Here is a 14,241-nt window from a genome sequence, read left to right as displayed (position 1 = left end):
TAAAATGAGCCACAGCTTTTCCAGATTAGGACCATTTATACTCTTCTGCTTTTTTTGTCCACAGAGTGATGACAGATCTACCATCTCCCCCGGCTCACCTAACACTCAGACAGGTAACAGGGAAGGGAAGAAAAGTCTCTGAAATATAAGATCAAAATGCCTGCTTGCTTATTTGTACTGTGAAGAGAAGGGGGCGTATGTTCCTGTCTCTGGACACGGCACTGCTGTGCTTTAGAATTTACCCAGTTATTTGGGTCTCCTGCGAAACACATGAGGGAAGAGGCAAGGGGTGAAGCCTGTCCTCGGGCAGGGTAGGGTTCGGCTGTTTCAGGCCCCTGTACAGGCTTTGGCACACAGATGCATTCAGCAGCAGGCAGAACAGTTGTTGGAATTGGTATGTGGAATGTGCTTTGCATGCAACTGCCCTTGGAAGTGCCTTTTCCTGCCCTGCGCTTTTACCATGCATGGCTGTATTTCATTTTGTCATTATTATATTAAAATTTTTGTTTTGTTCTTTTTAATTACCACATTGCTGAACCCATTTCCTATTTAAACTCTAACCATTTCCTTCTTCCTCCTTTCCTTTCCTGTGCCTTTCCACATTTGTTTAGTCCACCTTTCCCCTCCATATCCTGGTCATGCAGCCCCGCCTTCCTATAGAAACCCTTCCCAGCGACCTGAGAGTTTCCTTTTCCGAGCAGCTGTCAGGGATGAAGCAAACAAAGGTAGGTTACGTAGCTCAGAAATTAGCTAGTTTTGCTACGTTATATTAACATCAGAATTACCTGGTTTTGCACTGTTCTGTTACTTCAGGTCATTATCCTCAAACTGCTTTTAGGGTTCCATTTGTAAACACATGACATTAAATACTTGGTGGATAAGCAATTTTTTATTTAGAGCTGTCAAATATTCTTTTGTCATATTTGTGGAAATGTGGGAATTTGTTCTTCCTGGTCTGTGCTTACACCTAAAAAGATACCAAGGAAATGCCACAAAAGCCTCCAACAGCTGTTGAAAGCAGCTTGATAAATTTTGCATTGCACAGTCACATGTAACAAAATTGCAATTTTTGTAGAAAGACCGAACTGTTTCAACGTCCTTCAACCAGCAAAACCTTGGCCTCTTTTTGGGAATGAGTATCAGCCAACAGAAAGAACAGAATCTAAACAGAAAGGAAAATGTGTTATAAATGACCTCATTTAGATTAGTTGACCATTTGCTTGATTAATAATCAAATTAAAGAGGTTTGTGAAAAGGAAAGTGCTGCACCCATTCTGGAACCTTGTGTGTGGTGTATAGCACAGCAGTGAAGGACAGTCAGCCACACCATGCTTAGTGATTTCCTTTCCTTCGTGCTGCTTTTTCAGTTGTTACTTCATCTTCTGCCCGTGCCTTGTCTCCTGCTAATGATTCTGCAGACCCCAGAGTAAGACAGAACTCCAAACAGCGAGAGGAGGAGCTGGAGCTCATAGAGCAGCTACGTAAGGTAAGTGCTGTCAGGAGCCAGGAGGTAGTATCGTGGTAAATGCATTACATGCACCCTGCTAACGCTGTCCTCGTGCCTTGGACTGGTTTCACTGAACTGATATGGTGCTCAGCTGATCAAAATAAAATGGCACTGTACAGTCTGGTTCTTTCAGATGGATGCAGTGGTGTTCACTTAGGCTTTTGCGGTGGAGAAGGTCAGCTTCACGTTCTCTAAAATAAACTGTGCTGACTCCTGCTTCTGAGTATCCCGTGATCTCTACTTTTTAAATGAATGTGTGCTTGCTTTCTTCCTTATCAGCCTTCACACTTGTAAGGAACTCCCCGGAAAGTTGCCTCACTGCCTTCTTTTAATCTCTTTATTAAAACTCCTCTTTACTGTAAAGATGAGCAGATGAGTGCAGGGTCTCCTGCCAGTCATGCTGGCCGCGTTGTTTCCTTGTATGCTCTGGATTTATCTATTGATTCTTGCCTTATCCTTAGTTAAGTGCAGAACGTCCGAGTCACAAATATACTTGTGCTTTTTATCTGTTCACCCTCCTCTTTTGTGCCCAGGTACAATGACAGTACACATGAATATATAAAATCCCACATGGCATTAAGGTGCTGATCTGCTTTGCCCCAGACTTGATTCTGGAGAGCACAAAAGGATTTTTTGAGGTGCTCTAATTAATTGTTTGAACTATCACAAAAAACAAGAATTTCTACTCATTGCAGAGTAGAAATGCTCTGCAGAATTGAGGTGTTGGAGGAAACAGGCTCTTACCTTTTTCTGTCTTCGTGTTCGCTTTTCTGCAGAATATAGAATCACGGTTGAAAGTGTCTTTGCCCAGTGATCTCGGAGCAGCTCTCACCGACGGTGTTGTTCTGTGCCATTTAGCTAATCACGTGCGTCCCCGATCTGTTCCCAGCATCCATGTCCCCTCACCTGCTGTTGTAAGTATGTAATAATGATAGTATTTTGTAGGTGTCCAGAATAACATCCAACAAAGTTCTGTAATCCAGACAAATGCTAAATTCAGCATTCTCCTCTGTGAACACGTGTGACAAAAAATAACTATCTGTTCTGTCTAAAAAGGGTCTATAACTTCATTAAAATAAATTCTATTTGGATTTGTGTCATTTAAATGAAGTTACTTCTAACACAGATTCTAAGAAAATGTTAACGCTTTTGAGTCCTCCCTATGTTAACTTGAAAGCTCATGAAATAAGAGACAGTTCAGCATGAAAACTCAAATAGGGTATTTCAAAAGATCAAAAGGTCCAAGAAGTTCAGGAAAACAGATAGTAGGGAAATGCAACATTTTCTACAACACTTAGGATCCCACTACACAAGACAGTGACAACAGGCAGAGAAGCCAAGTTGATTCCAGTGTCCACTTTACAGGACTACAAATTCCTCTGTTAGGAATTTGAGCATAGCACACTCGAGCTACTTGGAGAACAACATCTCCTGGAACAAAACAAATCCAGTTGTAGGTTTGTGATAACAGGAAAAAAGGTGATTGTATCTGGGGTCTGTTCAGAGCAAGGAAGAAAGTGAACAGAGAAGACTGAAATTTTCTGGAGTTGTTTCTCTGCCCAGCTACAGTGTTTCTGGAAACTGACAAAGATGATCTGTTTCTGGGTGCATTAACTGTGTATTGTGACAGGAAAGCACAGAATTAGAGAAAGGTCAAGAACTGTAAAATAACAACAGATTACTTACCTAACCTGTATTTGTGGAGCCAGAAAGTTCAGTGAAAATATTTAGGGTCAGCTACTTAAGAGTGGTATGGATGGGCAGATTGTTTGTTATGCACCTTTAAATTGTATATTGAATAAGGAAAAAAACCTGAAGATTGTTCCTGGGAGAAGAAGTTGAAACACTCATGTTGTGTTTGCTTTTCCTTATTTTGGAGTCTGTCTTTGTGCTGGTTGGAATTTGAACTGGCACTTAACAGGGCTGCCTGCTCTGTCATTGTGGTTCCTCTCCCTTGGACTTCATCTGAACGAGCAGATGTCTTCGTTATTTTGAGAACGATTGAACTGGACACGCCAACATTTTAGGCAGATTGTGGCATCATTAAGAGCAGAGGGATACAGCCGCTATTCAGCAGACTTGCGTCATTGAGAACAGCTTTTCAATGGCCTGGTTTTATGTGGTGTTGAATATTCTGTGTGAGGAATTAAATCATGGCTTTGTCATATAAATCCCAAGGAAGAGGCAGCCTTCACGGCTGCAGGAGCAGAAGAGGCATCATGTCATTCCTCAGTCACAATGTGATCTTTGTATTCCCTTCATCCTTTGGGGAAAAAGGAGCCAGCACCAGCCTTTAACCTGGTTTCTCAGTGGGGAAATGTAGCACATTGAGGGCACAGCCCAGAAACCCTGCCACTTATGGAAAGTATAGAACCCTCAGAGGCTGCTGCCACATAGGCTGTGGGCAGCTTGTTCAAAGGAGCAGGAAGCTTGAGTCTCTTCAACCAGAAAAGAATAAGCTTCAAGAATAGAAACAAGACGGTGCCCGTGCTGCGGTGTGTCTGTGTAGAGGTGTGAAAGCCAACTGCAGAAAAAAAGCTTGCTTGAAAAAGTGCCATGAGTGCAATTCAAACAGCTCCATCAAACACATAAGCCAGCCTCTGCAAGAGGCTTACGAGCAGCAAGCTTCAATTCTGCTTTTCTTCCATTATTTTCTGGTTTCATCTAGCCTTTTATTTTTTTTTTCTCTCTCCTTGTTAATTGCAATATGGTTTGATATTTATATGGTTTTGTATTGTAGTAATCCAGAACAGACTCCAGATTGCTTCATATCATGAAATTACTCTGAAATTGCAGCATGGAAGCCATTCATCCGTGTTTCATTCAAAAAACATTTTTAAAATGATCATACTGTAGTCACTAAAAGTGTTAGCTAGCTTTATATAGCACCTTGTGTATAAATATTGCACAGCTTAGAATTGTCTTTTTTTAAAAACATCGAGCATTCATAGATTAGCTTTTCATAAAATAGCTTTGAAATTTGGGCTTGCTCTTCTAAAGAAGAGCAAGGTTCCACAGAGCCTGCTTTGAGTTAGACAAGCTTATGTCAGTGCAGTATGTTTTTTGGCAAAGAGGTTGATTAAGAGTTTTATTTAAGTAAATAATTAAGACCTTTTAAAATCCTGCCAATTAAGGACACTGTCCGTCTGCCTCCTTTACTTCTTTGCAGCCTAAACTTACAATGGCGAAATGCAGAAGAAACGTGGAGAATTTCTTGGAAGCCTGCAGGAGGATCGGAGTGCCTCAGGTACGTATTTCTGCTGACCTGACGTCATGTTTCAGGTGCAGTTTTGTATGAGGCTTGAGAAAATAAAACTCCTTTGAAAGATTTGATGAAAACAAACTGATTAAAAGTACAGGTATAAGCTGTGCCTTGCAGTATAGATCAGACTTCTCTTGCATTGCCTTCCAAAGTCAAGTCAGATACAGGTTATCAGAGATCTCATTCACTTACAGCTCTGCCTCAAATTCATAATAGCTGATGCAGTTCAAGTCTGCCTTTAGAATTTCAAGATGTTTGTATAAAAGCCATTACATTTTCTCGATATTAGATACCTGACAGCTTAAAAGTGGGGAAAAATTTGGATGATGCTTTGTATGTGTTTTTATCGCAAGGCTTTTCATGTTCCTTCAGAGTTATTCTCTTGCGTGCAGGTCTTTACTGTCTTTGCAACAACTCACAGTATTATTGGCCTTTCTCTAATGGTACCTATCTTTGCATAGATCCTGATTCTTTTGTTATGTACCAGTGGTAGAAGTCTATCTTCTGGTATTCCTTGTCCCCTTCTGGAACTCAGAAGATCTAGGGGGTGGGAACATGTAAAATAGTCCCTCTGAGTCCAGTTACCCTGTTTTATGCTGTCCTGTCCTTTCCACTTTGTCTTATGCAGCAGCTGTCTCAGTAAAACTAGTTTTGATATGTCATGTTTTTCTAAATTTTTCTTCTAGTGTATTAACTGATTTGTTTTCTTATACTGCTGAGCATTGGTGTTTCTCTTGTAGATGCTGGTTTCTTTCTTTTGTATTGTGAAAGGGAAAAGTAGACCCAGTGACTCATTTTCCAGCTATTTCTAAAAGCAGTGTTCTCAAGTCAGTCATGCAGGATTTTCTGGTGTTTTCAGATAGCTTCACTTGCAGGCACTTGAGCCATTGGGATTTTGGGGTAGCATATTTATGAAGCTGCCTGGCCATTTCACATGACTTGGTGGTGAATCGCGCTGGAACGTGGTAGGGAGTTGCAAGTGATCCATAGTACTTTGAGAAGCCTGCGCTATTTTGGTCCCCTAAGAAACTTCAGACTTTTACTCCCAGCAGAACTCCATGATATAAACTCGTCTGGGGCAAAGTTGTTCAATTCCATCCCAGCTTCCCTATTTATAGTCCCTCCAAAGATGAAGATGTAATTTTTATGGGATTGCAGTACAGAGCAGAAGTGACCCACATTGAAAAACAAATGAAAAAGCCACTCAAGAAAAGTCCCCTATAGCCCCAATCTGCTACATCTGCCACACCTACTCCCTAGGACCCTCCTGGGTTTCTCATGTTTCTTGCTTTAATGTGCAAGAGTTCAAGGAGAGTGTCTCTGGGGAAACTCACTGAAATACCCCGACCTGAACACTCAAGTTGCTCTCACATGTCTACATTACATATCTGCTGAGATGTGAACCTCAGATAGCCCTATGCAAGAATGGCGTGGCAGCCTAATACATTTTTCTTGAAAAGATGCCTGCAGGTATTTCCTTTCATTTAAATTCTAATTACAAAAATAAAAGGCTTTCTGAAAGTATGGATCTATGTAGAAATACTTACCTTCTAAGAGGGAGGCTACTTTAAGTAAATGCTAATTACAGGCACCACAGTGGAGCAGCTATTTCTGTAGGACTTTGCTGGCTAAAGCCCTTGCATCAAAAGAAACCGAGAGTTGCACAGATTGATACGTGTGTCTAGATTTCACTGATTTACAGCAGTCACCTGTGTGAAAGGGAGGGAATAGTTACAGAACGCTAAAACTCTAATTAGTAATAGATATTTCTGCAGGATGCTGCATTCAAGCATCGGTTACATGTAAATAATCCCTTGTCCTACCGTTTTCATTAACTAAGACAGATGTGGGGACTTAGCTGTGGTGAGTGCTCAGTGCCAACAGCATCTCAGAAACCTGTAGCCTCTTCATTTCCCCCAGAGACAAATGGTTTCCGCTGAGGCATGTGTGAACTGCTGTGTTGTTAACATCAAAGAATAGTTACGTGTTTAAGCTGTGCAGGTGACAGGCACCTCACTGAACACTAAATATTTGCACTGAGTGAGTTCTTTGCAATGGGAGTCTTGCAGATTCCTTTGGGAGAACTAACCAGCTGTGATAGGCTTCTCGAACACGGTTGTATCTGAGATGTCTGATGACTGACTGCTTGGTGGATGTTGCTATGGCTAACTGACTGACCTTTTTTTTTCTGTCTGTTTTCCCTTCCTGCTCACACACTCTGGACAGGACAATCTTTGTTCCCCTTCTGACATTCTTCAGCTAAACCTCAGCGTTAAAAGAACAGTTGAGACTCTTCTTTCCCTGGGGACAGATTCAGAAGAATCCAGTCTTGTCTCCCTTTCCGTTCAGCTCTGGGGCTTTGTGGTGTTTTACTGTACTCTAATGCTAACGCTCTGTATGTTCTATCGCTGGGTCTTTTTTCTCTAGCTGAGGGGTAGTGGTGCTGCTTCCTCCCTCCGTCACCCCGCTGCTCGGGAAAGGATTTTGGTTTTTCTCAAGACTGTGTGTATGAAGTGCTTTCTTTCCCACTGCTGGGACAGAGGTGACGAGTACGGTGTGTAAACACATGGGTGCACCCACACGACCATCTGTGACATAACTCACGTTTGTATTTGCTGTGTCATATTTAGCAGATATAACGCTTTTACGAGGGAGGAGGTGCTGTCCCGGGGCTAGAGAGAGGGACTGAGCCCAGGGCGCCTGCCCTGGTCTGCTGACGAGTGATGTAGTTCTGGGAAAACTGTGGTGTCAGTTTGTGCCTCAGTTTCCCCATCTGTATCATGGGAATTGCACCCACTTTGGTTAAATTGCTTCAAGATTATCTGATGAAAAATGTTAAAGAATGCAAAGTATTTTTTTTTTCAACATCAGTGTTCTTGATCAGATCTCACATTCTTAGGAGACATGGTCTAGTAAGTTTTGGCCACGGGACTTTGTTACTGATTTTTCTTTTCTTACCCCTCTGTCCCTTATCCTGCCTCTGAGAGCATTTGATGTCTCGTATTTGTAGACTCTGGTGTATTACTTTGAGTCAGGATTTTTGAAATAATTGTCAATGAATCCTGAGCTACTTGAGCTTTATAACAGATCAAGCAGAAAATTTTCCAAAAATTAAACTCTTCAACAGCTTTGAGAGAAACGTTTTCTGGCACAGAAGAAAAAAACCTTTAAGATTCTATCAGGTGCCACAGAGTGTCATAGCATTTTACTGTGCTCTGGATAAAACTTAACAAAAACATCTTGAGTTGCTATTTAATTGTGGGTGCCCCAACCCAGGCTTGTGTCCTGCTTATTCCCTTCTTCCTCTTACCCTGTCATTTTTGGAAACCTTTGAACCATGCAGTTGCAGAAATATAAGTCCGGGCTGCAGGGTCACTTTTCACTGTTTTACCAAACTCAGGTAGTCTTCCGTAAAGCTTTTCCCTCCCCAGGAAAAGCATCCTGGTGCTTTAACACTTTAATGTCTCAGGGACACCTCCGAACTTCAGGACACTCCCCATGGGATGTGTAAAAGACCATGTCTCCTCTGAGTGTAGATTGATTCAGGGACTGGTGACAGGTAAGTGTTAAGTCAAACGGCTCTTCCAAATGTGTTTTCAATACATGTCTGTTACAGTTGAAAATACAGTTTGTAATCCCGGGTTCGGTGGTGTCAGCATTCCCATGGTAACCTGGCAACAGCTCTGGAGCACAGTTTAAGATAACACAGGAGTTCAGTTGCAAATGTGGTCGCTACCAGTAAGGATGTGTTATGTGTATATGGGTCTCACAGGCTCTTGTAAAATAAAGCGATGAGAACTTCACGGAGGAGCGAGTAGAGGAGCTGATGCCCTCTTTCCAAATCACACACAGTGTTCTGTCCAAGCAAAACATTTTTGAGGAAAGAGGGGACCTTTGACAGGGGGAGATTGTTGTGGGTTTTTTTAAATAAGCTATTTTTGCACTGCTTACTGGTATGAACTAAACTGAACTCGGTTCCTATGTTTCTTAACTTCTTCTAATGAACACTGTGATAAAAGCTGCAAGGGGTTTTACACTAACAGTGCCTTCCAGTTTTTAAATTTTGTTTGTCGTGACTGTCTGTGGTATGGAGTCATTCCAAAGCTTTTACCCTTATCTCTTTGCATACGTGAGAAAAAAGATAAGGCATATTTGCTCAAGTTTACAAGTATTTTCTCAAAAAGCACACTTTTTTCACAATAACACAAATTTGCTGGAAGAAAAAAATGTATTTCAGCCTGATCTTACTGTGAGAATTTCATTGTTTTCTGTCCTCTCTGAGCTTTGCGGGAGGAGTGTTGGCTCTAACTGTTTATATGCTGTAGGATTTCTTACTCGTCAAAAATCAGTAAAGATTCAAAAAGTGGAGAAATGCAGGTTGCTGTGGAAATAACACACGAGAAACAATCTCTGTAGCTCTGTAGGAAGGACAGACACAGAGAAGTGTTGGACACATCTCCTGGCTGGTGTGGAGGGAGGGTGGCCAGGATGTGCCAAGAACTTAACGTAGCGTGAGGCTTTAAATCCATCTTAGACTGAGAATAGTACAATGATTAATAAACACTTTGAAACCTCTTTTTTGCATTTTGCGTATTACTCTTATTCCTCAGAAGGATTTTGGAGGTAACCTGCCAAGCAGGGCTACTTCTGGCAGACAAATAAGCGGTAGTGACTCGCACAGAACAGGGGATTGATATTTGCCTGTAAATGCGCTGTCAATTTCTCATTGCCTTCAACAGGAGAAAAGGGCATTTTCTACCTTCATGGTCAAGGTTATTTCAGTCATGTATAGAAGCAAGTCTTTTTTTTTTTTTTTCCTTTCTTCCATAAAACAACCTGTGCTTTCTGCTTTTCCATGCCTTCCAAGGAATTTTTGTGATCAGCACATAAAGACAGACAGAAGGACTTCACAAGGGCAGTGTGTCTCATGAGACGAGGATTACTTTCAGTATTTAAGTAAAACATTTCCTTTTGGACTTGTTGCAGTGTCTCTGTAGCACACACTCACATTTCATTCTCTGCCCTGAAGCAGGTCCTTCCTCACATTTGACAGCTCAACAGATTCCCTGTGTGAGGACTCCCTCCAAAAGGCAGTTGTGGTGTGGAAAGGAGGACATGGTTCCTTTCCCGCTCTGTGTTGTAGCAGGTTCATCATGTCAAAATGAAACTTTCCCCTCCTTAAGTTCATCAACTTCTGTTTTCATAAACTGCTGCCATTTCAGCATGGGCAGAGATAGAGGACAGTTTGCTCTTCCCCACTTCTCCCACCCCCCTTTTCCAAATTCCTATTTGTGCAGTTTTCTGGTAAACAAACAGAAGGGTGACCCCGGGGCTTCCTCCTTCCTGCAGTTGAGTTCACAGTTCGTTAGTCACAAGCAGAAGTTTCATTCCATACCTGTGTGTGTGCTGCCTGTCCAGAACATTTCATATTTCAGTCACCTTTTGCTTAATTTATTTTATTTTTTTTTTTTTCAGTTGAGTGTTTTTCATCCATTTTGTTTTTGTCTTTGTTTTGTTCCCCATTCAGGAGCAATTATGTTTGCCTCTACATATTTTAGAAGAGAAGGGTTTGACACAGGTAGCTGTGACTGTCCAGGCGCTCCTGGAGCTGGCACCCCCAAAGCAGCAGCAGCTTCACCACTTGTCTGCTGTGTAGAGACCTGCGGGACCTTTTGGGTTACCTTGGCTAAGCAGAAGGACGTGAAGACCTTGCTGCCCGTGCAGTGCATCCAAACACACAGAGCTCTGTTCTAAGGAAATGAGTTTCCGTGATTCCTGACAGGAATGTTTTACTTCGTTGCTCCATTTTTTTTGGAGATCGCAACAGTTTCCAGTAACATTTTTATTATCAGTATTTTTGCCCCTTATTTAAAAAAAAAAATAAAAATAAATAGAGTTCATTGGGAGGAGGGCAGGGAATTCCAGTGGCTGCCTGTCGGAGCCAGCTCTAGAAACTGAACTTGTGGACCGAAGATTTGGGTGTAGAGTTGGGAGAGCGATTCCACGGGGAATTCGTTTGTGAAAACATTGGGCACATGGGAAATGAAATTTCTTTCCTTCCCCCCAGGGTTCAAAGAAAGGGAAATTTCTTTGCCTCCAAAGAGCAACAGCTATTTCTATTATATATTTAAAAACTTGCAACACACAATCTTAACCTGCAGCGTCTGGTAACAGGGTCCAAACTCACGCAGCTGTAACTTGTGTTGGTGTGTTCTCAGTACTTAGTATTTGAAGGGAAAAAGGATAATTTTCTTTTCCCCAAGGGAAAAAAAACCCTGCATGTTTTCTCCACAAGAAACAGCTTAGTAAAAGATACTAAAGCAGAACTGTTCAATTTGTATTAATCACATTAGGATTCTTATTGGGTTCACTTTTGGGGGGGATTTTCACATGTCTTTATCTGAACATTTTTCCAGCATCAGTGAGGGGCCATCTCCTGCCTCCTCTCGCCTCCCCCTCTGTAGGGATGCCTTTGGTCACTTGGTTTTTTCAAATGGTGACCAGTGTCATCAAGAACCGTGTATGTATTTTACTGTGGCGTGAAGAATCACAGCCTGCCACGCTGATCATTGGAAACCCATTCTCGAATAATATGTTTATTAGGGGCTGAAGTGTCCCGAGCAGACGTGCCGACACTTGTCGGAATGTCCCGGCCACTGAGAAATTTACCACTTAACGAATGCAATTACTGAATTTCCCCGGGTGGGCTGCACGTTCCCGCAGCAGCAGTCTCTTGCAAAAGGGTGGCTTCCATTTGTGGGCTTAACAAGGCTTTGATACATAGAGCCTTTTAGCATTGGAGTTCATATAGAGATGCACTGGTTTTACAGAACTGCCGTGGCTTGCTTCCTCTTCCCTTACCATAAAGATGGAAATTCAATACACAGGAATGGGAGAGGCAGCCAACAAGTCTTGTGCTTTGCTGGGAAGTTGACCTGCCAGAGGAAGAGGAGCTCTGTGCGTGCTGGTCCCAGTGATGAGGCCAAGCTCACTACCAGATTGGGTACAATAATTTTTTATTTATTTTTCCCCCAAAAGCCCTTGCGAAGTCCAGTTCTCCACCCGGGCAGTTCCCTTGTTATGTATTGACCATTTTAAAGCATCCCAGAACATTGTGCCACTGATACTGAGGGTGCACGAGGTCTGAGGCCAACCTCGGGGATCGGAGATACTGCATCTGGGGGCGTGTTTGGAGCAGAACACACCAGGAGGATTTCATGGGGATAAAGGAGGGAGAAGAAACGGGGAGAGGTGAGCTAGAAGTCATTTTTGCTGAATTAAAGCTGCCATGGGAACACCAGCAAGGACTGCTCTTAGTTACATTTTTCCCCTTTTGATTTGCGGTTTTGTTTCCACTCTGTTTTGCTTCATGTATTTCTGTCAAGGTCCGTTGTGGTGATTGTTGAATCCCTTGTTTCACATAATTATTCCAAGTGCTGCTTATTGGCACTGGCTAATTGCATTGCAAGTGGAGGGAAAAAAAAAAGCAACACCTGAAGGGTATTTAAAAGCTGCAAAGAGAGACCTTTTCCTACCGGGTGAGTGTGTTGCCCCGAGCCCTGTGAGAAATGGAAGTGCTGTTAATGGCGATACACGTAGGAAGGGAGCAGCTCCTCACGGACTTACTTTCCTCCTTAAGCACCTCCTGTGCTTCCCTTAATTTCTCTTGCAAGGGGTGTGGGTCATTACAGGATTTCATACAGGTGTCTGCACACTCGCAGCCAACAGGACAGACCACGGGTGTTTCTTCCCTGTTTGTCTCTGCACATCATTTGAAAGAGGGGGGCCACAGATTTCATCTTCGTTTCCAACATTAGGTCACTTGCATTGTTACAGGGGCACCTTCTTTTTTTAATAGGGCACCCTTTTTGGACTATTTAAAAATATTCCCATTTTAAGAAAACCGTTCCCTTCATGGAATTGTGAGGGTGTGCTGTTCCCTCCAGCCCAGCTTCCAGCACTTGGGGAAGATGAACCTTACCAGTGTTCAGGTTGGTGGAAGTTTGACTAATTTCATTCATACCAGTTTTTTAGGAATTAATGTGGTGGGGGCTTGAGCCTGAACTGCCAGAAATGGCCGTTTCCTGTCGGTGCCTGGTTCTGGGTGAGCTCCTGCGGGGCTGGGCAGGCGTCATCTCCCGCGGTCACTTACTGTGTCCTGAGCAATGGTTCACTCTGGCAGTTTCCAGTGTCTGTTGTCGTGTCAGTTTGACATTTATAATCCTGCATTTTCATGCTGGCAAACACTAAATGGCGAGCAGGTGCCTAGGGCAGCAATCCAAACCTGAAGTTTCACCATAGGGTTTATTTAATGTATTATACCAAAACCAGCTGCAGTTCTGTTTTGTAAAATGGGTTGGGATTTCTGGGTGTATTCATGTGCAATTTTTGTCGTATCCCATGAAAAGAATATTTAAGAAAAAAAGTAAAAAAAAAAAAAAATTCTATTTTGTGTGTTAAAGCAAAGAGGCGATTGTCTTTCCTCTCTGGGGCATTTGCGTGGGAGGGTGCGGGAGGAATCCCAGTGTTTGTTCTACACTGACTCCCTGTGTCACCACCTGTGGAGCACTGAGCAGGGTTTGAGGCTCAGCGAGGTGACACGCTTGCCATGGAGTGACACGGGTGCCTGGGAGTCCCTGGTGGCATCACCTGGTCGGGGCTAAAACAGCCAGGTTTGGGTCTTCCCCCTTGTGAAGGGGGAGATTTTCATAAAGGCCCCGACCTCGGCGACCCGCCTAAAATAAATCAGAGAGAACTTTTTACAGCAGCTGAGAACACCTCTGGGTGTGACACAATGGCAAATGGGATTTTTACCCTTTTACAGCTATAAATGGTTCTTTGGGGAAAAAAAAAAAAAGTTTTAGAAACAGAGGACTTTAAGGGTGAATTTGGACATCTGAAAAATTCTTTTGTATAGATATTGTGGTGTTTTACAAAGCGATCTAATTTTGTTATTTCTGAAAGGCGTGTAAACGTGTAATTAATAGAGAAAAGGATTTTAAAGCTTCATCCCATGCTGTATGTCTGTAAATACATTCCATAATTTCTAAGTCTGTTACATATAAATGTGTCTGAATATTGTATACTTTATTTGAAATTGCCTGTATTCTGCCAGTAGCGTGAACTTCCCAGCACATTGATAATATAAAAAGAAACTGTGGGTAATTTGAAATAAAGTTTTAAAACTTACATGAATTACTGTGTTTTTCCTGCTGTTTTTGTGTTGCATCGGTGAGTGTCACATCCAGCCTCTGGCGGGTGTTTATTCTGCATCCTCACAGTTTGTTTGGACCTGGTTTGTTTCTCTTGTTTTTATAGTTCACCAGGATAGGAAAATTCCAGCGTTTTACACACGTTCTGCAGCCGCATCAGAAGCTTTTTCCTGGGGATATTTTTAGCTTTCCCCAGACAGTGAGCAGCAGTGATTTTGTACAGAATCCTTTGCTCCTCCCTCCCCACACCCCCTTTTTTT

At 42.4% G+C, this 14,241-nt stretch overlaps 1 protein-coding gene across 15 annotated transcripts in view; it reads left to right on the top strand.

Moving 5' to 3' along the window:
* The window catches only part of LRCH3 (leucine-rich repeats and calponin homology (CH) domain containing 3), a 69,150-nt gene extending 55,186 nt beyond the window's left edge, over positions 1 to 13,964 (top strand). For 10 of the 15 annotated variants that reach the window (XM_014945966.1, XM_014945959.1, XM_014945965.1 and 7 more), the window contains 6 exons: positions 65 to 113; positions 612 to 725; positions 1,368 to 1,486; positions 2,284 to 2,421; positions 4,677 to 4,754; positions 6,996 to 9,344. In XM_014945966.1, the coding sequence (XP_014801452.1) occupies positions 65 to 113; positions 612 to 725; positions 1,368 to 1,486; positions 2,284 to 2,421; positions 4,677 to 4,754; positions 6,996 to 7,196 (699 nt within the window). In that variant the 3' untranslated portion in view covers positions 7,197 to 9,344. Of the gene's footprint in view, positions 1 to 64; positions 114 to 611; positions 726 to 1,367; positions 1,487 to 2,283; positions 2,422 to 4,676; positions 4,755 to 6,995; positions 9,345 to 10,296 lie in introns of those variants that run through there. The other 5 variants (XM_014945970.1, XM_014945968.1, XM_014945962.1 and 2 more) reach the window with 3 other exon arrangements.
* Positions 13,965 to 14,241: the final 277 nt, after the last annotated feature.

Source organism: Calidris pugnax, unplaced genomic scaffold, assembly GCF_001431845.1.
Source record: "Calidris pugnax isolate Ruff unplaced genomic scaffold, ASM143184v1 scaffold111, whole genome shotgun sequence".
Taxonomy (NCBI): domain Eukaryota; kingdom Metazoa; phylum Chordata; class Aves; order Charadriiformes; family Scolopacidae; genus Calidris; species Calidris pugnax.
The sequence above is the reverse complement of the archived record's forward strand: the minus strand, read 5'-3'. Positions and strand labels throughout refer to the sequence as shown.